This window comes from Ceratotherium simum, chromosome 33 (assembly GCF_057802395.1).
Source record: "Ceratotherium simum simum isolate JZ-2026a chromosome 33, ASM5780239v1, whole genome shotgun sequence".
Lineage (NCBI taxonomy): Eukaryota > Metazoa > Chordata > Mammalia > Perissodactyla > Rhinocerotidae > Ceratotherium > Ceratotherium simum.
In genome coordinates, this window is record NC_141932.1 from 4325147 (window position 1) to 4351900 (window position 26754).

Below are 26754 nucleotides of genomic sequence, written 5' to 3' on the forward strand. Positions count from 1 at the left end.
TTGAGTTGTAGAAGTTCCTTATATATTTTGGATATTATGCCTTTATCGGATATGTGGTTTGCAAGAATTTTCTCCCATTCTATGGGTTAACTTTTCACTCTGTTTATTGTTTCCTTTGCTGTGCAGAAGCTTTTTAGTCTGATGCAATCCCACTTGTCTATTTTTGCTTTTGTTGCCTGTGCTTTTGGTGTCATATCCAAAAAATCACTGCCAAGACCAATGTCAAGGAGCTTTTTCCTTATGTTTCCTTGTAGGAGTTTTGCAGTTTCAGGTCTTACGTTTAAGTCTTTAAACCATTTTGAGTTGATTTTTCATTCAATTTCAATTTCATTCTTCATGTGGATATCCAGTTTTTCCAGCACCATTTGTTGAAAGATTATCCTTTCCCCATTTTGTGCTGGCACGCTTGTGGAAGATCAGTTAAGTGTAAATGGACAGATTTATTTCTGGGCTTTCTGTTCTGTTCCATTGGTCTATATGTCTGTTTTAATGCCAGCATCTTACTGTTTTGATTACTGTAGCTTTGAAATATATTTTGAAATGAGCAAGTGTGATGCCTCCATCTTTGTTCTTTCTCAAGATTGTTGAGCTATTTGGGGTCTTTTGTGGTTCCATATAAATTTTAGGATTGTTTTTTCTATTTCTGTAAAGAATGCCATTAAGATTTTGATATGGATTGCAATGAATCTGTAGATAACTTGGGACAGTACGGACGTTTTAACAATATTAAATTTTTTAATCAGTGAGCACAGAATATATTTCTATTTACCTGTCTTCTTTAATTTTCTTCATCAGTGTTTTTATAATTTTCAATGTACAGATATTTCACTTCTTTTGTTAAGTTTATCCCTAAGTATTTTATTCTTTTTGTTGCTATTGTGAATGTTGTTGTTTATTTAATTTCCTTTTTGGATAGTTGATTGTTTGTGTATAGAATTGGGACTGAGATTTTTGTATGTTGATTTTATGTCCTGCAGTTTTACTGAATTCACTTATTAGCTCTAACAGGTTGTTGTTGTTGTTGTTGTCTTTAGGGTTTTCTATGTATATAATCATGTCACCCGTAAACAGAGATAATTTTCCTTCTTCCTTTTCAATTTGGATGCCTTTTCTTTCTCTTGTCTAGTTGCTCTGGCTAGGCCTTCCAGTACTATTTTGAATAGAAGTGGTGAGAGTGAGCATCTTTGCCTTGTACCAGATCTAAGAGGAAAAGCTTTCGGTAATCACTGATTACAATATTAGCTGTGGGCTTTTCATATATGGCCTTTATTGTGTTGATATAAGTTCTTTCTCCACTTATTTTTTGAGAATTTTTATCATCCTTCCATCCCAGGGATAAGTCCAACTTGATCCCACTAAATATCCTTTTAATGTGCTGTTCAGTTCAGTTTGCTAGTATTTTACTCAGAATTTTTGCATCTATGTTCATTAGGAATATTGGCCTTGTAGTTTTCTTTTCTTGTGGTGTCTCTACTTGGCTTTGGTGTCAGGGTGATGCTGGCATCATAAAATGAGTATGGAAGTGTTATCTCTTTTATTTTTTGGAAGTGTTTAAGAAATATTGGTATTTATTCTTCTTTGAATGTTTGGTAGAATTCATCCAAGAAGTTTTTGATTACTGATTCATTCTCCTTATTTTTTATCGGTCTGTTCAGGCTTAGAGTCATCTAATCATTCAAATTAGATACTTCCTGATTCAGTCTTGGTAGGTTATATGTTTCTAGGAATATATCCATTTCTTCTAGGTTATTCAACTTGTTTGCACATAGTTGTTCACAATAGTCCCTTATGATCCTTTTTTTATCTGAGACATCTGTTGTAATGTCTCCTCTTTTATTTCTGATTTTATTTGTGTCTTCTTTTTTTCTTAGTCTACCTAGGGGTTTGTTGATTTTTATCTATCTTTTCAAAAAACCAACTCTTTGTTTTGTTTTTTTCTATTTTTTTTCTATTCTCTATTTGATTTATATCTGCTCTAATCTTTATTATTTCTTTCCTTCTGCTAACTTTGGGCTTAGTTTCTTCTTTTTCTAGTTCCTTGAGGTGTAAAATTAGGTCAGGTTGTGTATGTGATATCTTTCTACTTTTTTTTTTTATAATTTTATTTATTTATTTTTTCCCCCAAAGCCCAGTAGATAGTTGCATGTCACAGCTGTACATCCTTCTAGTTGCTGTATGTGGGACACGGCCCCAGCATGGCCTGAGAAGCGGTGCGTTGGTGCGTGCCCGGGATCCGAACCCGGGCCGCCAGCACCGGAGCGCATGCACTTAACCACTAAGCCACGGGGCCGGCCCATCTTTCTACTTTTTTAATGTAGGCATTTATTTCTATAAACTTTCCTCTTAATGCTATTTTGCTGTATCCCATAAATTTTGAATTGTTGTGTTTTCCTTTTCATTTGTCCCAAGATATTTTTTAAATTCCTTTTTTATTTCTTCTTTGACTCATTGGTTGTTTAAGAGGGTGTTGTTGAGTTTCCACATGTTTTTGAATTTTCCATTATTCCTGCTGTTATTGATTTCTAGTTTCATACCATTGTGGTTGCAAAAGGTACTTGGTATGATTTCAATCTTAAATTTGTTAAGACTTGTTTTGTGTTGTAACATCTGGTCTATCCTGGAGACTGTTCCATGTGCACTTGAGAAGAATGTCTTCTACTGCTGTTGGGTGGAAAGTTCTATCCATGTCTGTTAGGTCCGTTTGGCCCATAGTGTTGTTAAAGTCTGCTGTTTATTTTTAAAAATGTGGGATTTTTGAAAGCTGGGCTGTAAATTTTACATAAATGGAACTAAAGTTTTATTACAGTATTTCAGTGCAGAAATATTCTTAACATCTCATTGATAATGAAGTTGAGCCTAAACCAAGTTAAATCTCCTGCCTAAGAATGCAGAGCATATTCTTGAAGGGACAGGAAGTCAAGCTAAGTTGTGTGGGTTCAAAGCTTTTTCACCCTACCATGGTGGTTTCTATGAAACCAGCTGGTGGTGGGGGCACACAGATATTTTTGTGTCCCTCCTATGTCCTAGAAAACAACAAATGCATGAGATACTTACTTGATATTTTCCCATCTTAAGATGGACAAAATTGAAGTACACTTGTCCAAGGCACATCATTCACTATGGAGTGATATAACAGATCTTTTTGTATTGAAAAATTTTTAACTCCTCTCCTGAGATCTTTAATGTACTTTCCAGGGAAAACCAGAGCTGAGACTTTGTTTATCAGATGTCTCACTAGCCAGAGCAGGTAGAGAAGTAGAGACTCAAACTTGCATCTGTTGGTTCTTAACCACTACATAATTTGCTCCTGGTATCATGTTTTGGGAAAAAAATATTATCTATCATCATAGGAGCTGTAGATGTGAGGTCACAACAGAGGAAATCCAGGAGATAGTGTCCCAGCAGAAAACAGAGCATGTACTTTTAGTGCCAAGTCATCCTAGAAGTAGTTGAAACAAAGGCTTCTAGGACTCAGGGAAAATGTCTCCATTCATTGTGAGTCCTTCTAAGACAAGAAGATGGAATTGATTATCTTAGAGCCATGGAAGCCTGGAAAAGAATGAATATATTTCTGAACTCCCAACAAATGGATAGCTTAGTAAGTGAATAGAATGTGAATACTTTTAAAAACCACAGCAGTCAAAAAAATACTTTTTCACTACCCTAGAAGTCCTACCTTATGGCCCAGGGGAAGGCTTCCAAACCATCAATCCATTTGAGGTTAGCCTGCCATCTCTGCCACATACAGCCATTCCAGGGAGTGTTTGTATTGCATGTGGGCTGACTCCAGGTTTGAGTTGGGCATCAATACCAGTGAATGTTCCAAGACTGAAGCCAGGTTGAGGGAGAAGGTTCTGCCCTGGTCTGTACTGAGGAATGCAGGCCCTGACCCTGTTGAGAAATCTATATCAGGCAATGTTCTAAGTGCTTTGGAGTTCTAACCAAGAGAGGAGTCTTTCTGAAAAGCCCCATCTTAACTTCTAGACATTCTGGTTCTTTCAGGCATCGGCATTCTCACTGGCAAAAAACCAAAAACCTTTGGACTGTAGATTGCTGAGCTAGATCCAGGCTTGGGTGAGAGGTCCAGGAATTTGGGAATTTGTTATGAAGAGGCTTTCAGCTTTTAACTGTGGGATCCAGATCAGGGTTTCTCAATATTGGCACTATTGACGTTTGGGACAAGATAATTCCTTACTGTGGGGGGCTGTCCTATCCCGTGCATTGTAGGGGGTTGAGCAGCATCCCTGCCTTTTACCCATTAGATGTAGTGGCAGCACCCCTTCCTCTAGTGGTTAAAACTAAAAACGTCTCCAGACATGGCCCAATGTCCCCTGGGGGATAAAACTGACCCTGGTTGAGAACCACTGATCTATATATGGCTATTGCATACCCAGTGTCAGCAGTGTGAGCTGAGGTGTCTACACCCAGGGGCAGTGTGTTTTCTGTGGGTGTAATTTGGAAAGGATTTGAATGATTAGATGACTCTAGGCAAGTATTAGTGGATAGGCAAATGGAAAATACCAACAAAATCGCAAGGGATTTGTCTCTCTCACATGGTAGAAAAGGAATATTAACCTAATTAGGTTTATTTGTTATGGTAAATTAGGTGGGAAGCATTGTCAAATAAGTGATGATAAACTTTCTTAGGGTATATATATATGGATATATGTTACTAACATAGATATTCCAGAAATTGTATGACATTCATAGAAATTTATTAATATCCTCTTTTTCTGGTTGTTTGTTAAAATGCTGTATGCCACGGAAATAACTAAATTTCCTTATCAAATTAACTCTCATCAGATCTTTAACCATGGCCACATCGAGTCTTTTGTCACAGTTATTGTTCTACTCTGATTCTCCTCTGAAAGCCTTTACAATCAACTACAGGCAAGAGTGCTCCATGATGGCACTACTTGAATAACTTTGAGACTGTGCCACTAGACTTAGTAAGAATTTCCAGAACTAATGAAGAAGCTGATGAATTCATAAAACTGCTAACGCAAGGTCAAGCAGACAAGAATTAATTACATGGGATTGAATGAACTGATGAGGAAGATTATAATTTTTAATGACTTTGTTTGAAACATTGTTGGTTCTTAGATGGTTTGCTTTCCAGATTTAAGGAAACCCTTTTCTCTTTTCTTTAAGTTTTCTATAACTTGGAGCAATTTGGTAAATTGTTCCCTTGTAAGCAGTATTGAAGCGTTTATCTTTTCTCCTTACCTGATCCCTCTAGAATGTGGAAACTCTTACTGAGTATTCTTATTTTCATGACAATATAGTCATTTGCATAAGTTCAATAAGAATCTCCTTGTAACAAGTCATAATTGGAAACATTGGTTAAATTACCAAGGCTTTGGCTAGAATATCATATTTGAAAATGATGTGCATCAAATCAGATATGACCAGATAGCTTTAAGGAGCTAAGGTTGACTTTAAGGAGCCAATGCCTATAAATCCACCTCTTGGAAAAACCAGCCTGTACCTGGCTTACAGGTCAGTGAAGAACATCATTTCCTAGCAGGCCCAGGAACCGTAGGACATTCAGAGACCTTGAGAAGAGAGGAATTCACCTATATCTACAGATATTGCAGGAAAAATCTGGTGGCAAGTTCTTGGCTTGTCTTCCTAGCTTCAAGAGGCTTTTAAAAGTCCAATCTGAGATTCCTTATGAAAAGTTCCAGCAAAGCAAACTCAAAAGAGCCTATATGATCAATCACTATTCTTGCTGCACTTATGTAAACAATCAGGCCAAGTTTTATTAGACCAGACTTACTCTGCGAACAAACTGGAATTACTTTGATTATCTTTGATAGAAACGGGGGTGACTGTAGAGAGGTGTTTTTTTAAATGGAAAACTATGGTGCATCCTTGAGGATTCTGTCTGGCACATTTTGCCAATCCTCACCAAATCCTGAATTCTTCTCATTTCCTCCAATATCTGGCTATAACTCTCCAAATTAACATTTCCAATTTTTCTCCCTTCTGTCTTGGAATCATGGGAACTAAAACTGCCCTTTTTCTGAAGCTCTGTGACCTGAACCTGGACAACTTAGTATAAACTTACAAGAAAAATGACCACAACAGATCACATATGGGCAAACTTCATGCTGCCTGCTGTATAGGTGGCTCACAAAGTTCACCGGATACCTGATGCCATCATGAGAGACACTCCAACTGCAAACCGGGAAAATTCTTCAGGTGGCCACTGCCATCCCCATTCCACCATCTAAAGATGCTTCAAGCTCAAGCCTAAAAATCTTGACTGGCTGCCCTCTGGACTCAAACTGGGTTTCTATTTAATCTTTTATTGTCATAGAAACTCCTTTCATTAAATAAATGCCTGATTGCTAGCACTGTCCGGCAAACATCCTCTACTGCCAAATCCCAACAGATGGTTCAGCTGGTCCTTAATGAACAGAAGGCAATCAAATGAGAAAATGGACTTGTATTATTCAGAGGAAAGGAGGATATCTCTTCTTTCCTTGAACAAGAGGGGGACTGACAAAGATTCTTCGCTTGACCAACATTTAGTCAGGTTCCTGAACCTTCTCCTAAGCCCATCTGTGCACTTCCTTGTAAAGTCTAGTTTTAGCAAGAACTCTGCTAAGTCAATTTAACCAGAACCCCCTACTCTGGATATCTGATCACCCTCAATACCTGATCAAGTTCTTCATCTTCCACCAGCCCTCAGGTGTTATCTAATCACACTGGACTGTCTTCAGCAAGAATCCTGTCAGGTACACTTAGCCAGAACCCCCTCACCCTTGATGTTTCCTCTCAGTGATTTTCCACCCACTGACCCCCATCTCACTCCTAGGTTGTAGATCCCCACTTGCCAATGCTGTACTCAGTGTTCAGCTCTATCTCGTGCCTCCATTGCAGTGTCCCTCTGCAATGTGATGGTCCTGAATAAAGTCTGCCTCACCATTTTCAACAAATGTCATAGAATAATTTTTTTTCTTGAAGAGATTTGCTGGTGATGAATTCCCTCAGTGTTTATTTGCCTGAGCAGTGAATGTTCACCAGTGCCCTGAGGCCAGTAGTGTTGCCCTTCCCTCCAAGATTAAACCTTTTTTTCCTTAGTGGAGATAGAGGAGAAGGATGTGACTTTTCTGTGACAAAACAGAGAGCATTATGGTACAAAGGAAAATGAAAGTGAATGAATGTCTCTGTAGCCCAGTCCTATGGTTCTTACCTGAGCACAGGTGCAGCTACTAGTTTCTGTCCAGTGGCCATAGGTAGTGAAGCTGGAAAAACTGTACCTGAGAAGAGACTCATCCTTTAGAAGATTCTGCCAGCAGCTGCTGTCCTCTCATCAGCCTTGCCTACCTTGGTCAAGGCCATTCTGGAGGGAGCTAGGGGCTGGTGAGGTGCGTTCTGCATGAAGGGCATCTATAAGTCCTCCAACTGTGGCTGTACACCTAGGTCTTCCAGGGTTAGATCTCCATCCAACTGCATTTGTACACCTGGGTCTTCAAAGATTAGATCTTGATCCAGAAGCCCCTCCTATATGACTGCTCTTCCTGTCCCCTAGGTTGTACCACAATAGACACTTTTTAGGGCTCTCTTAGATCTTTTCTGGGGGTGTCTGGTGGGGTTTGTGGGACATGAGCCTGAAGCTGGGTGCAGACTTTATCCATTTCTGCAGCCCCCAGGGTTTTCACGCTGTTCCACCAGCCTGTACTCTGCCTTCACTGATTGGGCAGCTATTCTATCTCACCTCTTCTGACAGGTATCTGGTTGTGTTGACTCAGGTGAGTGCATGCTCATGTCCCCTCTTTCCCTTCAGACAAGGTGTCTCCTCAGATTTGGGTTAGTTATTTGCTCTGCCACCCCAGCTCTCCAAGAAGTTCCAAAAAAGAATGGAATTTGCAGTTAGTGCAGCTCTTTTTCCTTGTAAGTGTGGGGGCGGGAGCAACGCTCTTGCTAGCTCTCTGCATTGCGAAGCTGAAGGCTCACGTCCCAGGACAGCTTTTTATGTGAAGTAACGCTTGGATCTGGGTCTCTTCATACTGCACCAGAAACTTGCTGGGAGAAGGCAAGGCAGTGAGGATCCTGACAAGTGAGAGACAGGGAATCAGGGAGGCTCTGCCGGTGCCACTGACCTGCAGAGAGACCCTTGTATCTTCCATTGGAAAGCACTGAGTGTCTCTCCTTCTTGGATGCTATCTTCTGTCCTTAGCCCTGTTTACTGCTCTGGATGTCATCCTCTTTCCATTTTTCAAGGCATTTCCAAGTCTAAGTCTTCGACTGTCTGTCAAGCTCCACCCTCAACACCCACTCTTGAGTAAGACCTGCTTTTACTGAGCTGCAGAAGACTGCACTTTGCTCTGTATTAGTCACTGGGCTCTTCAGGCTTCTTCTGTAGCTGATTAAAAGGGATCATTACATCCAACTTCAGGACTCAAAGCCAGAAGTCCTGGAAGCTTTATTGAAAAACAGGACTGTGTCAAGATGTCTGGTCAACTCTTGTTTAAGGGGATCCCAATATACTCCAGTTATACCAGCATGGAGGTTTTGTGCTTTGCTGGGGAGGACATTTTGGTGAGAGATGATGGTGTCATCATGTTGAGCTACCTTAGATTAGGTAAGAAGAGTGTGTATGTGTGAGAGTGTGCACCTGTGTGCATGTGTGTATTCTTGAGGCGAGGCTACTCTTAATAGGAAGCTTTCATGTGTTTCATGCAGGAAAATGTCTTCCTGTAGAAACCAGAAGATAGTAATGATGATAATATTTTCTCTGATAATAAATAATAAAAAAGGTGACACCTGCCTAGCACTTAAAATGTGTATGGCACTGTTTTGAGTGCTTTATATACTTTATCTAATTCAATCCTCACATGAAATGGGTGAAATTGCTAACAATAAACTAAGAGGAAAAATCTAGTACAAGAAGAAAGTTAATATTTTTCTAAATTCTGGACAGTTAATAAGGATTTTCTATGATTATACTAACAAAATAAAAAATATTTTTTACTTTGAATTTATAAAATATTTCCTCAGCTAAATAATAAAAAAGACTGAAGCTCCAAGAAAGTGTTTTCAATGAGAGAATGACATTCATGAGTTTATACAATGGCAATTATTCAATATTACAATAATCAGAAATAAAAACTAAAACAATTCTACAATATTATTTCTCACATACTAGTTTCTGATATGCCTTTCAGGACACTATTGCTTAAGTATCTGATGCTGAAGATTGATAACGGCTTCAGTATCTGGAATATAGGTGTTATTACATGTATTAATAAAATCAATAAAAGTTAATATGGTCATCCATGGAATGCATATGGAAAAAGAATAAGATGACTGTTTCTCATGCTATGAAAATCAGAGCCTCAAAGACAAGACCTGTGCATATTAATTTTTCTAGATCCGGATCAGGAATGAAGGGATGGATGAGACAGGAGAAGGTGATCAATTTGAGATATATATTATAGGACGTGTAATTTGTAAGCCTTGTAGGGAAATTGGATGTGGGTAGGGGTGAGGGCTCAGAGGAGATGAGGATAATTCCCACATTAATCTGATTAAAGCTGTTTATTTACTGAGATGGAGATTCCAGAAGAAGGAGCAGGCATGGGGGAATGTGATTTGGGTTTTGTGTGTAGAGACTTAGGGATGTTAGTGGGACTCTTTAATGAAAAAATTCTGAGAGTTTAAGTTGGACTTAGAAAAACAAAGCCCAGAGAGTGTCTGGCCTGGAGATATGGATTTTGGATTCTTTACTTTTTAAGTGTCATTTTCAGCTAAAAACTGTAAGTATCATGTTGGGGGCAGGAGGTGCAGTGAGAAGAGGGCTGAGAATAGATATTATAGATTTGATAGTCAAGTGGCCCATGTAAGATTAAAAGACTCTGGACACTGAACCCATAAAACATCTTCACAATGTTAATGTAACATATAAAAAACACCATTGTCCCATTTATTTCACAACCAGGAACACACTAGATGATTGAGATTGTCAGTTTGATCAACTCCATGGGGGATCCTAGTTGGGTCCAACCTGTACCAAATTTTGCCAAGTCCCCCTGGATAGAGTCTATGTCTTGGCAGAAAGTCCTAAAAGAAAAAGATAGACCATGCTTCATGACTTCACATCTCCCCATACAAATCTTCCTCAAGTCCTACTTCATCTCCAATGCCAAGGTAAGTTGATGCTGGTTGCTTTGAAGGAATCTCAGAGGATGTTCTGTCATTTGATAAAATGGTGGATCTAAGGAAATATCTCAAATGCACGGTGCATATGTCACTGTTTCCTGCTCCCACATCTATGGCAGCCAGAATTAAATGATCACAGCACTTTGTCTTGTGATCCTAGAGGACAGCTCTGAATTTTTCTTAATTCAGTGAAACATGGCAGCCATTACCAATGAATTAAACTTGCCCAAGGTTAGGATCAATTGAGCATCCTTTATTCAGAGTAAAGAGAATGGGGTATGGGGCAAGAGCTTGCATTGAAAGAGTAAAAAATAGAGAATGAAGATTCACGTTTTCTAATTCTAGCTGTGTTTCAATAGATGAACAAATTTTTTCTTCTGATAGGTATCTGGTTGTGTTGACTCAGGTGAGTGCATGCTCACATCCCCTCAGATTTTTTTCTCCCCAAAGCCCCAGTACATAGCTGTATATCATAGTTGTAAAGCTGTAGCTCTTCTATGTGGGATGCCACCTCAGCATGCTTAATGAGCGGTGAGTAGGTCCATGCCCAGGATCCAAATCGGGGAAACTCGGACTGCCAAAGAGGAAAGTGTGAATTGAACCACTACGCCACTGGGCTGGCCCCTATTCTGCACATCTTAAACTTTACAGTGCAGTATGTCAATTATATCTCAATAAAACAGGTAAAAAAATAAAGAAAAGTTCCTACATAGTCAACTAAGTAATCAGCTAAAATGAGAAGGGGATGTTTTTGGCGTTGTGGTCTGTCCATTTGTTAAACTATTTTGTTTCTCTTCACGGTGGATCTGAGCTGTGATGTGGACACGGCCAACAACAACCTTATGATTTCCGCTGACCTGTGGAGCATCTGATAGAGGCATGGTCAACTACACTTGAAAGACCAGAAAAATAAGAGAAAGTACACCCAACACCAGCAAAAGGAAAGAAATGGTAAAGATGAGAGTGGAGATAAACAAATAGGTAACAGAAACACAATAGAGAATATCACCAAAACCAAAACTTGTTTTTTTAAAAAGATCAACAAAATTGACAAACCTTTAGCTAAACTCACAAAGAAAAAGAGAAGATACAAATAACTCGAATCAGAAATGGAAGTGGGGACATTACTACCGGCCTTACACAGATAAAAACATTATAAGAGCATAGTATGAACAATTGTATGTCAACAAATTAGATAAACTAAAAGAAATGGACAAATCCTAGAAACACACAAATTACCAAAACTGACAGATTGTATCTTGAAAGTGTTATTTTTTAAAATTAGTATGGACAAAATATTGCCCTATTATCATTCCAGATCAGATATTGAATATTATGTCCATTGATAAGATTTGCAATTAGGAGGGAAATTTTAAAAAATTTGACATCATTATTAATACTTCCAAAATGACAGAGCCTTGTTTCACATACTTGTTGATCATGAACGTAAAATATCTTTTTTTTTTTTTTTTTGCTGAGGAAGATTCACCCTGAACTAACATCTGCTGCCAATCTTCCTCTCTTTGTACTGAGCTGCTGCCAAAGCATGGCCACTGACAGATGAGTGGTGTAAGTCTGTGCCTGGGAACTGAACCAGGGCCACCGAAGTGGAGTGTGCTGAACTTAAACACTAGGCCACCGGGGCTGGCCCAAAATCTCCTCATATTTTGATTAAGGAAATTAATTAAACCTACTCAGAAGTCTGTCCTAAAGTCACCCTCACTAGAACACAGACATTTATTCAAAAAGGGTTTGTCTCCACAGTTGTGAATACCCTCCTTTAGAAGCTTCATAAACGAATCTCAAACTGTTCTCTCATAATAAATCAACCAATGAAGATCCTGGGTTTTTGGTTAGTTACTGTGTCAAAAATAAAACATTTTTATAATCTATTTCCACTACAACATAACATATATAAAACGAGATACATTTCTTTTTAAAAAACTGTTCCTAAAATGTTGCTCATTGTTCTAAATGACTCTTAAGTGATCAGGGTTTGATGGATGAGAATGGAAAATTGAGAGACGATGGGGATTGGTGGTCAGGGTGGATGGAGTTAGATTATTAGATTAGATTTAGGTGATTAACTTAAACAGGCTTTCATTTAATCATTTCACAGTCATCCTTTGCTGCTGTTTGCTGGAACTTCTATCATTTCACATCCAAGCAGAGTCTCATTCCTAGTTCTCAAGTCCTTTTGTCTTATTAAGGCAAACTAAAAAACACACCACTCTAAGTTGTGACCCATATTTTATCAGAAGTCCTTTCACATTGCCTTTCTCCATTGATTTGGAGCTACAATAATGTGTCTTGTGCATATGTGTATATATATATGAAGTATTTATGTATCTTAACATTTCAATTTATTCTATAACTTCTTTAGAATGTTCTTACATTTTCAGGATTAGTTATTCTCACATTTGTAGTTTCATTGCCTCTTGTCTATGGAAGATGGATCTCTCACGCATTTTCTATTTTTTCATTTTCAGCTGATGGTCAGTAGGTCTTCTCCTCTGTTCTGGACACCAGCTGCCTCAACTGTGGAAAAGACAATCTGGTGCTTTGATTTTGCCTCTAACAGGCCCTCCAAATATCCTTCAGCCTGGAATTGCATTTATGTTAATTTCTTGGGTAGGAATTCTCATATTAAGGAGAAGAGAAGAGCATATTAGGTTTCCTAGCCCATTTGAGGGGCTGACTTTGGGTGTCAGTTACTTACAATAATTTTTTCCAAAAGGTAGATTTTGTGGAATTAATAAACTATTATATCAAGTGACTGATCTCTATTGGACATTTAACTAGTGAGTAGAAGAAGAGGAGTGAACATTTTCAAGGAACGAGGATCATTTATGAGAAATAAGGAATTTCAGAGATTGCAAGGACCAAGTGTAATCGTGGTGCATATTCACACAGGGGTCAGATATTGGTGGGTGGAGGGAAGAAGTCCAAGGCATTCAGGACATGACAATTCTTCCCTCAGCCGGACCACAATCTGTTCACATAAATGTCCTTTCATCCAGGGATACGGAGTCAGGCCTATTTTCTGCAGCTCTGGGCCCCTGTGTGAAGGGACGGTAGCAGCAAGCCCACATCATGTGAGGGTGTTGTGGGGAACGGGGGAGTGGAGGAGACGGACAGTGTTGTTATGAGATTGGGATCCATGAACGTGTAAATAAACATTTGAACAAATAATAACTATATCAATGGGAATATAGTCCAGGTTCCTCACTGTTGGAGGATATATTTCCAAGTGCAGAACAGGGAACAGGTAGCAGGAATCTAAGGGTTGGTTTTGAATTGGAGGAATTGTGAATAACTCATAGATCATTACACGTTTGTGTATGTGTATGCACAGATAAATACAGAAGGATGTAGATGTTCGTGTTTCTGTGTATGTGTGCGTCGTATGAAAGCTAGATAATTATGAGCTGTTTTTGCTGAGAGGTCCCAGGAGCAATGACATACTGTTAGGGTTGTGCAAAGCTAATAGCAGATCTTGGTTTTCTAAAGACTGATCTCCACTTGAAGGAATCAAATGGTGATTTGGTGAAACAGTGGATACCAGAGCTGCACCTAGAACAGAACAAGATGAGCCTACGGCAATTCCCTTTGTTAAATTATAGTAGCTTTATTATTCTTTCACTAGTCAAATTGGGACTACAGAGTATGACAACAGACAATGATTGTACCAGAATGCATCCCACTGAATCATATAGGAATTTAGGAGTACATTTGATACGAATAAAAATGAATGAATGAATGGTTTAAAAAATTCATGGAGTGAAAGGAAACCTCTATCTTCAGTAGACTCCTACTCATAAATGTTGAGGGCTGATGTGAGACAACCGTCATATTGTTGGTTGCTTCAGGTGTGAGTTGTGATAAGGGCTAAGGTGGGTTAGTATAGGGGTGATGAGGAAGAGCATAGTAGAACAATCTCAGCATATCTCCCTCATAAAGTACTCAGTTTACAAACACCAAATGGTAAGATGGAGATATCTGGAAGACGCCAACCTGACCAGGTCATCAACGTGAACTGACCACCATTGGAATAGGTAGACACAATGTGTCCCCTGGTGTGAAGCACTGAGAAGAGCGCATCATTGTTCCTTTCTTTTCTTCCAAGCTTTGTTGAGATATTATTGACATACGACATATGTTAGTTAAAGGTGTACAACATGGTGATTTGATATATGTAAATATTGTGAAATAACTACCACAAAAGGTGAACACCTCCATCCCCTCACATACTTATATCTTTGTGTGTACGTGTGGTGATAACATTCAAGACCTACTTTCCTAACAACTTTCAAATATATAATACAGTATTATTAATTATAGTCACCATGCTGTATATTAGATCCCCAGAACCTATTCACTTTATACTTGGAACTGAGTACACTTTGACCAACATCTTCCCAGGTCCCCTAGCCCCCAGCCTCTGGAAAACACTGTTCCACTCTCTGTTTTATGAGCCAGATCTTTTAAGATTCCACATATAATTGAGATCACACTGTATATGTCTTTCTCTGTCTGACTATTTAACTTAATATAACACCTTCAAGGTCCATCTATGTTGTTGCAAAAGCAAGATTTCCTTCTTTTTATGACTAATATTCCGCTGCATATATACACGTTTTCTTTATCCATTCATTCATTGGTAGACTTAGGTTGTTTTCATATCTTTGTTATTGTGAATAATGCTGTAATGAATATGGGGATGTGGTTATCTCTTTTAGGTAGTTATTTCAAGATCGTTCTGCCAAGGAATTGTAAACTGAGTCTGGTCATGAGGAAACGTCAGAGAGGCCCAGGAGATGGTCATTCTATATAACCTATTCTATAGGTCGAGGATATGAAAGGAAAGGAATGACAGAGGAAGAGTTTGAGATTGGAGCAGAAGGAAGAGGACTAACAACTAAATGCAACACGAGTTTGTGGTTGGGATACTCAACCAGAAAAGAAAAGAAGATATTTTGGATCAGTTGGAAAATTTCAACAGGCTCTGGGTCTAGAGAGTAGGGTTGTATCAACATTGATTTTCTAAGTTGAAGGGCAGTATGATGGTTCTGAAGGACAGAGTCTTTGTTGGAGGGAAAATCACACTAGTGAGTTTAGGAGGGCAGGCACCATGTATGCACATTACTCTCAAATGGTTGAGAAAAAAGACTGGGGATAATGAGATAAAATATAGAGAAAATAGCTGATTAATCAAATGTAGTAAAGTGTTAACAGTTAGGGTAACTGGATGAGGGAGAAAGTGAAGTATATTTGAAATTATTTCAAATCAATTATTTTAAAAATAATTCATAGGCATTAAATTCCATAGTTTAAAAAATGAGTTTGTATACTGCTAAATATATTTCTATTGAACATATTTTATTACCTTTTTTCAAATAAAAATAATTTTGTACACTTTAGTAGGAAAAACAGCAAGTAAAATTTAGACATTTTTAGATAAATAAACATCAAAACAATTTACCCAGAGCAATCTTACACTCCTGCAAGTTAAAGGAATTTCTTCATAATGAAGGCAAATTATATTAGAGGAAAACACATGTAAAAAAAGAATTATAAGCAGAAGAAATGGCAATCACATAGATCCATGCATAATCTATACTTTCTTTTCATTTCTTATATTCTACAAGAGACAACTAGCTCATGACAGGAAAAATAATAGCATTAATTGTGAGTAATAACGTACAGAAGAAAAATTTACAAAAACAACAGCACGAAGGATTATAAGATATATGGACATATACTAATGTAAGATTATTATATATTCTATGAAATGGTCAGCAGTAGTTCTAACTAGAATATAATACTTTGGGAACCCATAATAAAATTGCTACAACAATCAATAAAAAATAGTTCTACCTTAGCACTATTAAATTCTTTTCTTTTTTTTTTTTTTTCATGAGGAGATCAGCCCTGTGCTAACATCTGCCAATCCTCCTCTTTTGTTGTCGAGGAAGACTGGCCCTGGGCTAACATCCGTGCCCATCTTCCTCCACCTTACATGGGACGCCGCCACAGCATGCCTTGCCAAACAGTGCGTCGGTGCACGCCCAGGATCCGAACCAGCGAACCCCGGCCACCACAGCGGAGCACACGCGCTTAACCATTTGCGCCACTGGGCCGGCCCCATTTTCTTCTTTTTTTGTTGAGGTCATAATTGTTTATAACATTGTGTAATTTCAGGTGTATATTATTATCAGTTTCTGTATAGACTGCATCATGCTCGCCAACAATAGTCTAATTTTATCCATCACCATACATATGTTGACACTATTAATTTTTAAAGTGGAATATTAAGAATACGAAACTGTCCCAAAAGAAGGCAAAAGGAAAAACAAAGAGAAAAAAGCAGCTAGGACAAAGAGAAAACAAAACCCCCAGTTTCTGTGTTTCAGTGACGAAAACTAAACATTCATGTGACAAATACCAAGATGGCAGCTCTACACCCTCCTTAGTGATGTTATCCATACAATCAATCAAATTTACTGAGGGTCAACCATGTAAAGAAAATTCGAGCATAAAGGGGGAAGCAACCCATTGGGTAATATTTATTTTCTGTGTAACACTAGAACATGTTAGAGAAATATGAGTGAAATAAAGATATAAAATAATGTAGAAAAATACATTTTCCATCTGCCATGTTTCTTATCTTCATCTATGAAATAAAGTCTCCTTCCACTCTGCACTAATATTATCTAGACCAATATTGGATTATGAGCCAACGTATGTCAGGTGTTAGCCATATCCATGTTGAGATAAAATTTGTGGAAACACTTCAAATACTTCTGAACAAAGGAGATTTCTTTCAGACAGCTTCACTGGCTAGTGGGAAAATGGTTTCCACAATACTTTTATGTATCTTTTTTGAGCTGGTAATTTGATGGATTGGCTTTCAGATTTCCCAATGTAGCAGCACTATCAAATTGACCTTCTAAGTTCATAGGATTTTATGTAAAAAATTGGTGCTGAGTACAAATATCAAAAGGTACAAACTTCCAGTTATAAAATAAGTTATGAGGATGAATGTACAACATGGTGAGTATAGTTAATAATGCATTTTAAAATATGTATTGCAGGGGCCAGTCATATGGCCTAGTGGTTAAGTTCAGTGTGCTCTGCTTTGGTGGCCTGGGTTCAGTTCCTGGGTGTGGACCTACACTACTCGTTGGCAGCCATGCTGTGATGGCCACCCACATACAAAAGAGAGGAAGATTTTCACAGATGTTAGCTCAGGGCGAATCTTCCTCAACAACAACAGCAACAAAACATATGTATTACACATTTTAAAGTTGCAAAGAGAGTAAACATTAAGACTTTCTCTTAAGAAAAAAAATTTGTAATTATGTATGGTGATAGATGTTAACTAGATTTATTTTGGTGATCATTTTGCAATATATACAAATATCAAATCATTATGTTGTACCCCTGAAACTAACATAATAGAGCAATTATGGTTATTGTTGAAGCTGTCTTCTATATATTTAGCACTTCAAACATTGTTTCTAACAATTTAAAAGCAGAACCTAGGAGTTCTAGGGTCCCTAAGGATCAGCAGGAAGGGGCTAACAGTGGGAAAACATGAAACCAATATATGAGCAATCTGCATCAGCCATAGACGAAAATCTAAAAAGGCAGTGACATAAAAAGTAAAAATGGAATTCAGCATGTAGAAGATGACAAAAGTGACTACCAGAATCAAGATGGTGTGAGTGGCTCTAATGTCTGGGGGGCATTTGTGGTAGCCATTGGAGGTATGAATATGCTGCACTCTCTGGTGGTGTCTGTGCAAGAGAAGCACCATGGAACCACTGGCCCAGCCCATGAGGCCAATAAACATGGCATCAGGACATGACCACAGGATGACAATGCTTGCACTGGGACTTGAGGATGAACAGAACCACTTCCCTTGAGTCTCAGTGTCATTTCCTATGTCCTGTGGACCAGTGATTTTCAAGGGAATATAGATATTCATTAAGAAATTGAGCATCCAGCAGGTATAACAAGAAGGACCAATGACCTTGGGGGCTCTTCCTCTGAGCAACGTCCACTCCATTCTCCTGGGGAAGAGAGTGAAGAACTGATAGGTGCTCAGGACACAGGTGGAGCACACAGTGGTATTGCGAGCCACCCTTTGTATATAATATACAAGTTTACACCCAAAAGTGGACAGAGGGTTCCTCAAAACAAAAGCTGCCATCATGTGGGGAATCCCAGATGAGAGAAGAACCAAGAGATTGGCCACAGCCATGTGGGTGAGAATCGTGTGTGTGGGTCTCTGCTTGTGGTGAAGCAAGTTTGGATAGACATTATGGAAGAAGAGAATGACATTGGCCACAGTCCCAACCTCCATCTGGAAAAGAAGGATGGCATTCACAGCCACTTCCCCTGTGGTTCTTAGGATATCTTTCTGAAAAGACATGGAGATGGCTTCGGAGTAGCCTGGAGCAAAAGATTATGCCAGTGATGACATCAGCAGTCTTCTTACATAACCAACGTTGGAAAAGATTTTTGTTCTTTCTTCTCCTGAGAAGGGAGATGCTGTCATACTCCACAGGAGGGGCTCAACCTGGAGAACATACACCTGACAATAGTTGTACCTTCCACCGTTATTATTTTGTATTTATTTCTGTTTACTTTTATATTCTGATTCTACACCAGAATGTAAGGTCCATGAACTTAGGATTAATGTCTGTCTCATTGAACAATACAGTTGACAAAGAATAGGTGTTAAATAATATGTGCTGAGTATATGAATAAGTGACAGGAGACAGATAAGAAAACACTGTACCCCCTCTGAATTCATGGTCATCCTGCATACTATAAGAATGTATTGAGTGACGTTACCAAGATAGCAACGTAGGAAGCTCCTGACTTTCCCTCCTCCCATGGATGCACTGAATATACCTATATATGAATCAATTCCCTCTGAGAGAAATCTAGAAACTAGTTGAGTGAGTGTTACACATCAGATGACTGAGAAAATACCCACATTGAAATGGGTAGGAAAGTCAGACCCACACCCTCAACATGATCCCCACCCCTGGCACAGAACCTTACAATCCAGATGAAGCCCCCAACTCCTTGCTTCTCCTTGGGAAGTGAGGGTTTGAACCACACATCTAGCAACCCAATTTTTAAGGCTGCCACTAGAAGAAATGGCCACCAAACCACCTAGCTCTGATAGCCAATGAGGCTTGGCATTCATGATTCCTACAGGACTATAGCAAGTAAAAAGCAGTGATCAAATGGGGCTGCTGGCACTCCCCATGGCTATACCTGCAGGCCCAGTGCAAAGAGAATAGGCAAAAACACTCACTTCCCCGTTTCTTGCTGGAAAGCGCTTTACTACATACTTTACTAGCTTCTGCCCTAAGGTCTGGCTGGTAATCTAGCAGCTGACTTGGATGATCCCAGGATCCTAAAAGAGAAGGTGGGCACTTCCCCCACATTCTGTCTCTGGTTCACTCCAAAAATAAAATCAAGTCTTCAGCTTCTCCCTGGAAGGATCTTGTCCACACATCTATGCCCCAATCTTTGCAGCTTCCATCCAAGGGATGGGCCCTCAGATCACCCAGCCCCAACATCCAGTGGCACTCAGCAGTCAAGAGTCCCACAGGACCATATCAAACAAAAAAAGCAGTTTTCATGGTCACACATAGACTAAAAGTGAAGGGATGGAAAAAGATATTCCATGCAAATGGAAACCAAAAGAAATAGGGGTAGCTATACTTATATCAGACAAAATAGACTTTAAAACAAAAACTGTAAAAAGAGACAAGGTTATTATGTAATGATAAAAGGGTCAATTCATGAAGAGGAGAAAACACATGTAATATTTATAAACCCAACATTGTAGCCCCTACATATATTAAGCAAATATTAACAGATCTCAAGGGAGAAACAGACAGCAATACAATAATAAAAAGGGACAGTAATAGGACACTTTCAGCAGTAGATCAGACAGAAATTCAACAAGGGGTCATTAGATTTAACTACATCTTAGACCAGACAGACCTAGTAGACATACACAGAACATTCCATCCAACAGCAGCAGAATACACATTCTTCTCAAGTGCGCATGGAACATTCTCCAGGATAGATCATGTATTAGGCCACAAAACAAGTCTTAAGATATTTAAGAAGACTGAAGTCATATCAATTATCTGTCTGACCAGAATGGCATGAAACTGGACATTGATTCTAAGGGAAAAACTGGAACATTCACTAATATGTGGAGAATAAACAACACGATCTTGAACAATCAGTGCTTCAAAGAAAAATCAAAAGGGAAATAAAAATATCTTGAGACTAATGAAAATGGAAACACAACATAGCAAAAGTTATGGGATTCAGCAGAAGGTTCTGAGAGGGAAGTTTATAGCAATAAGCACATACATTAACAAAAAAGAAAGATCCCAAATAAACTAACTTTACACCTCAAGGACGAGAAAAAGAATAACAAACTAAGCCCAATGTTAGCAGAAGGAAGGCAATAACAACGATCAGAGTGAAAATAAGTGAAATAGAGAATAGGAAGACAATAGAAAAGATCAATGAAACTAAAAGCTGTTTTTTTGAAAAGATAAACTAAGTTGAAAAGACTTTAGCTGGACTAAGAAAAAAAAGGCAGAAGACTCAATTAAATAAAATCAGAAATGAAAGAGGAGACATGACAAATGATAACGCAGAAACATTAAGGGTCATAATAAACTAGTTTGAACAATTATACACCAACAAATTAGATTACCTAGAAATATTGGATAAATTCCTAGAAACATAAGACCTACCAAGACTGAATCATGAAGAAAAAGAAAATCTGAACTCCTCAATTACTAGTAAGGAGATTGGATCAGTAATCAAAAATCTCCTGACATGAAATGTCCAAGACTAGACGGCTTCCCTGGTGAATTCTACCAAACATTCAAAGAAGAATTAATATCAATCCTCAAACTCTTCCAAGAATTGAAAAGTAAATGTCTCTGTTTGTAGATGTCGTGTCTTATAGATAGAAAATTCTAGACACTCCACCAAAAAACTGTTTGAACCAATAAACAAGTTCAGTTAACATGCAGGATACAAAATCAATACACAAAAATCAGTTGTACTTCTATATAGTAACAATGAACTACTGCAAAGAGAAATTTAGAAAACAATCCTTTCAAATCAAAAAGAATAAATTACTTAGGAATACATTTAACCAAGGTGGAGAAAATTCTGTCCAGTGAACTCTTTAAGACATTGATGAAAGAAATTGAAGAAGACACAAACACATGGAAAATATTTCATCTACATGGATCAAAACAATTACTATTGTTAAAATGTCCATACTACATAAAGTGATCTACAGAATCAATGTAATACCTATCAAAATTCCAATGGAATTATTCACAGAAATAGAAAAAACAATCCTAAAATTTGTATGGAACCACAGAAGACCCTGGAAAGTGAAAGCAATATTCAGAAAAAAACAATAAAGCTGAAGGCATCGCACTTCTGGATTTCAAATTATATTACAAAGTTATAGTAACCAAAAGAGTGTGGTATTGACATAAAAAACAGACACATAGACCAATGGAACAGAAGAGAGCATACAAATACTCCCATGCATCTAGGGTCAATTAATTTTTGATAATGCACCAAAAATACACAACAAGGATGGGATAGTCTCTACAACAAACAATGTATGGAAAACTGGATATCCACATGCAAACAAGTGAAATTGAACTCCTATCTTACCCCATACATACAAATAAACAGATTAAAGACTTGAATGTAAGTCTTGAAAATGTAAAACTCTGAGAAGAAAACATAGCGGGTAAGCTCCTTCGCATCTATCTTGGAGAAGATTTCTTGGATATGATACCAAAAGCAAACTAGACTTTTTGTGGTGATCAATTTATAATGTACATAAATATCAAATCACTATGATGCACAGCTGTAAATAATAGGATATTATATGTCAATTATGCTTCAATTTTAAAAAAAGCAACAAAGCCAAAAAAATAAGTGGGACTACATCAAACTAAAAGGTTCTCCACAGCAAAGGAAACCACCAGCAAAATGAAAAGGCAAACTATGGAATAGGAAAAATATTTGCAAATCACATATCTGATAAGATAATAATATCCAAAATATACAAAGAACTCATATAAGTCAATAGCAAAATAGCAAATAACTCAATTTAAAAATGGGCAAAGGACCTGAATAGACGTTTTTCCAAGTAAGACATACAAATGGCCAACAGGTACATGAAATGTGCTCAACATCACTAATCACCACGGATATGCAAATCAAAACCACAATGAGCTATCACCTCATGCCTGTTAGAGTGGCTGTTATCAAAAAGCCAAGAGATAACTGCTTACACACTGTTGGTGGGAATGTAAACTGGTGCAGCCACTACGGAAAACAGTATGGATGTTCCCTGAGGAATTGAAAATAAAACTACCAAGTGATCCAGTATTTTTTTTTGTATATATCTAAAGGAAATGAAATCATTAACTCGAGGAGATATCTGCACTCCCATGTTCGTTGCTGCGTTATTCACAACAGCTAAAGTATGAAAACGATATAAGTGTCTGTTGATGGATGAATGGATCAAGAAAATGTGGTGTATATATACACTGGAATATTATTCAGACTTAAAAATAAAGGAAATCTTGCCATTTGCAACAACATGGATGAACTTGAAGGGAATTATGCTAAGTGAAATTAGCCAGACAGAGAAAGATAAATACTGTATGCTATCACTTACTTGTGGAATCTTAAAAAACAATTCAAACTCATAGAAACAGAGGGTAGAATGGGGGTTGCCTGAGGATCGGGGAAAGGGGAAACGGTGGTCAAAGGGTACAAACTTGTTGTTATGTGATGAATGAGCTCAGAGGATCTAATGTACAGCATGGTGACTACAGTCGATCACACTGTACCGACTAATTGAAATTTGCTAAGAGAGTAGAACTTAAGTGTTCTCACCAAAAAAAAAGGTAAATATGTGAGTTGATGGATGTGTTAATTAACTCAATTGTGGTAATTCTTTCACAATGTGTACATATATCAAATCATCATGTTGTACACTTTAAATATATTCCAATTTTATTAGTTATACCTCAACAAAGATGGAAAAAGAATGTATTAACTTACCAAAATGTAAAAATATTGTTGAAATTATAAGCTTATCTAACTAATTTTAGTACAATTGCTAGAGAATCAGTTGTCCACAGTTGAGAACTCATATAGTAATTCATCAGAGTTGCTGGATACAAAATACTTTTTAAAAAATCTGCCACCATCTGAATACACAAGTTGACTGCACAATGTACTGAGATCTTCTATTCTTTATAGAAAAGATCCTCAGTGGGAAAAGTAGTCTAATTCTCAACAATTCCCCAGATCTTAACTTATGAGGCTTTGAGGTCAGGTCCTGGACAGGTTCTCCTAAGTGGTCTCCTGCTCTCAGTCCACACCAGAAATTAAGCATCCTGATCATTAGACTGAACGCTCAGACAGATTGTTTTTATTCCACATTACTTCTTCTTTTTTTTTGCTGAGGAAGACTGGCCCTGGGCTAACATCCGTGCCCATCCTCCTCCACTTTATATGGGACGCTGCCACAGCATGGCCTGCCAAGCAGTGTGTCGGTGCACGCCCGGGATCCGAACCAGCGTGTGCACTTAACCTCTTGCGCCACCGGGCCGGCCCTCCTCATTACTTCTGAGTGACTACATTTGTCTGACTCTTTGCTTCCTTTTGAATTTTACAAAAGAGCATCATTCTAGTTCCTTCAGCTCAAAGTAACCCACAGCCCACATGGAGGTCCCATTAAAGTAAAGTTTGGTCAGGCCCTATGAGTGAAGAAGAAGGTTTTGTGGAGGACAAGGCAAATACTGATTACTCTAGGGAAAAGTGTGCGTTCCTTCTAGAAGAAATAATCGTTAATTTAATCATAGGATTCAGAAGCCATTGTCAAGTACAGAAGGGAGAAATGAATTGGAAACTGAAGTCCAAAGTTATAAACACAACTTATTCTTCAAAATAATACTGTCCCTCTTGAAAACAACAAGTGAAAAAAAACAGGAAGCAGTACAGTGAAGTGCTTAATAGCTTTGGATCCACCCATCAGGATTTTGGTCCAGACTCTCCACTTGCCTGTGCTGAGATATGAGAACTCACCCTTGAACTCGCACAACCTTGCCTGTTCATTTGTAACATTGAGACAATAAGAGGACCTCAGGTTAGAGGCAGGAGAGCAGGGAGTCAAGAGTCTAGGCTCTGGGATCAGAAAGCTCTCCTTCTGGGTCAAGGTCATCCACTTATTAGGTTAGTGCAGCCTCAGGAATTTTATTCACCACTCTGAACCATTTTTTCTTATTTAAAAAGTAAAGTAAAAACTAAAAGGAACATGCATCATAAGGTTGGTGTGAACATTTAGTGTGGATTTCAAGCTAATTGTTGATCAGGACGTCTGGCACAAAGGAAGTTGTCGTCTACTATTAGTAGAAACAATTGCTATTGTAAACACTGTTAATGTTCTGTTTTCATTATTTACCAATGGCAAGAAGGTGAGGAAGACAATAGAAGGCATAGTCAGGCACCCAGGTGCATTCCCACCTTACTAGAATCCTCTATCGCTTTACTCACTAGATGAGCCACCCTGCCTTACTTCCATTGGAAGCACAAGAAACACATTTCTGCTTCACACAGCGATATGTATCCTTCTCTCTTCATGGAATTCCCATCTTCCCACCATTGCATGTGCTTGTTCCTTCTCACACCTCAGCTCCACTTGAATGTCAGCTGCTCACAGACACCTTAAATCACCCTCATTCACCAGACTTCATTCCCATCTTTCCTCTCAAAATGAAATTCATACCTTTTGTTTGTTTGTTTGTTCCTCCTCATCTTCTCTCTACCTAATACCTTGAAAGCTACATGAGGACAAAGAAGTGATCTCATCATCCACTGACAGATCCTCAGTCCATAATTGTGTCTGGTCACAGTGAGCTCCTGTGAGCATCACCCACTGCTACACCTTCACCATCGCCAACAACAGCAGAGGGAGATCCATGCTGTTATGCACAGAGCTGAGGATGGCGCCCTTCCTTGTATTCCTATATGTCCCTGCAGTCCACACACTATTTCACCAATATGCATTTTAATGGTTCCACATCCAATGTCAACAAAATTATGGAAAAAGTGTATCCGGTGCCAACGTGTATTTGTGAGAATGTGCCTGTGTGTGTATATGCCTGTGTGTGTGTGTGAGTGTGTATGCATACGTGCTGCTGGGAGCAGGTCCTCACATACTTTGACACCCAACCCTACATATCAAAATGTGTGTTTATTCTTCTGAAATGGTGTACCCTGGTGTCCCTTCAAATGTCCCACCCTATCCTTGATCCATTCCACACAGCTATCCCTCTCTGCAGTTCCTTCAAAAACCCTGTTCTATAAAAGAATCTAATCAGAAACTGTAATTATTCAGATTTATCTTATGCGTTACTATTACCTGTACAAGTCCATGGTTCTCCAGTGTGTTAGGTTTTACTCTAGTCCCAATGAATCCCACAGAACATTGTTTATTGACAAAAGAGCTCACCTAACTCTCATGCCCCATAGATCCTCATATGAACTCCCTGGAGCCCCACCCAGTGCTCCCTAAATCACACCTGCAGTGGCTCCTAGTGCCTGAAGGTCCCCTCATCCCTTTGCACCACTCCTACCACAAACATGGCCTGTGGCCTCGTTCGTATGGGGATGAGAGTTTAATGAGGTGGGTGATATGGTGATATGGTTGTATGTTCTGTGGGGCACACAGAGATTGACCCTACAGGTGAGGTGCCTCCCTTATACCAACAATCACCAGGTAGAATGCAGAAGGATGCACCTGCCCCCGCAGAGAGGATGACCACCAACCCCACACAGTCACAGGGGCACCACCACAGCCAGAGTCAGAAACCAAATCCCAGAAGGTGCCCTGTGCTGTCATAAGAATGCACATCCCAGTGCCTGCTGTCCCTCAGGAACCGAGGTGAAGAGATTAACCCACAGGCATGGAGGGACCAGCAAGGGCAGCTCACTCTCCATGTATTCAGAAAAGCTGGTGCAAACTGTTCTTGAAAAAAAAAGACCGACCCTATTTTCCAACCACTCCTCTGAAGACACACCTCTGCTTTCACTAAACAAAACTGAGAGGCGGTTGTGTCTTTCTCATGCCTGAGCACTTTTTGCTCCACTGGCTTCCTCATACCTTCTAGGGTTTTGTATCTGCTGTGATTGAGAATGCATACAACACAGGGGAAGCAGCCAGAGTTAATTCTGATGCTGAATCAGCAGAGGAGTGTGTCACTCATCACAGGTGAGCACAGAGATCAGAGCTGGTTTGTAGACCCCCTAGGAGAGAAGGAGAAAGACCAGCTAACAGAGCTCATGGTATGCTGAGGGGAATGGACAAAGGAGTCGGAATAGGCTGTAGATGGAGGGATACAGTGAGAGTTGGGGAAGGTGGAAGGCTTTGCTTCCGGTGTAGAATTGCTAAACCTTTCACAGAAATTGCCTTTGATGGTG

The 26754-nt window shown here is 38.8% G+C and overlaps 2 protein-coding genes across 2 annotated transcripts in view; one reads left to right on the forward strand and one right to left on the reverse strand.

Moving 5' to 3' along the window:
• The window catches only part of NLRP11 (NLR family pyrin domain containing 11), a 30292-nt gene extending 24056 nt beyond the window's left edge, over positions 1 to 6236 (forward strand). The window contains exon 10 of the mRNA XM_087422322.1: positions 6129 to 6236. Within this exon, the coding sequence (XP_087278448.1) occupies positions 6129 to 6236 (108 nt within the window). The remainder of the gene's footprint in view (positions 1 to 6128) is intronic.
• An 11441-nt stretch (positions 6237 to 17677) lies between these two features.
• LOC101395366 (vomeronasal type-1 receptor 4-like) lies at positions 17678 to 18607 on the reverse strand. Its single transcript, XM_014794218.2, is given in 1 exon segment — positions 17678 to 18607. A coding segment is annotated over 1 exon segment (930 nt).
• Positions 18608 to 26754: the final 8147 nt, after the last annotated feature.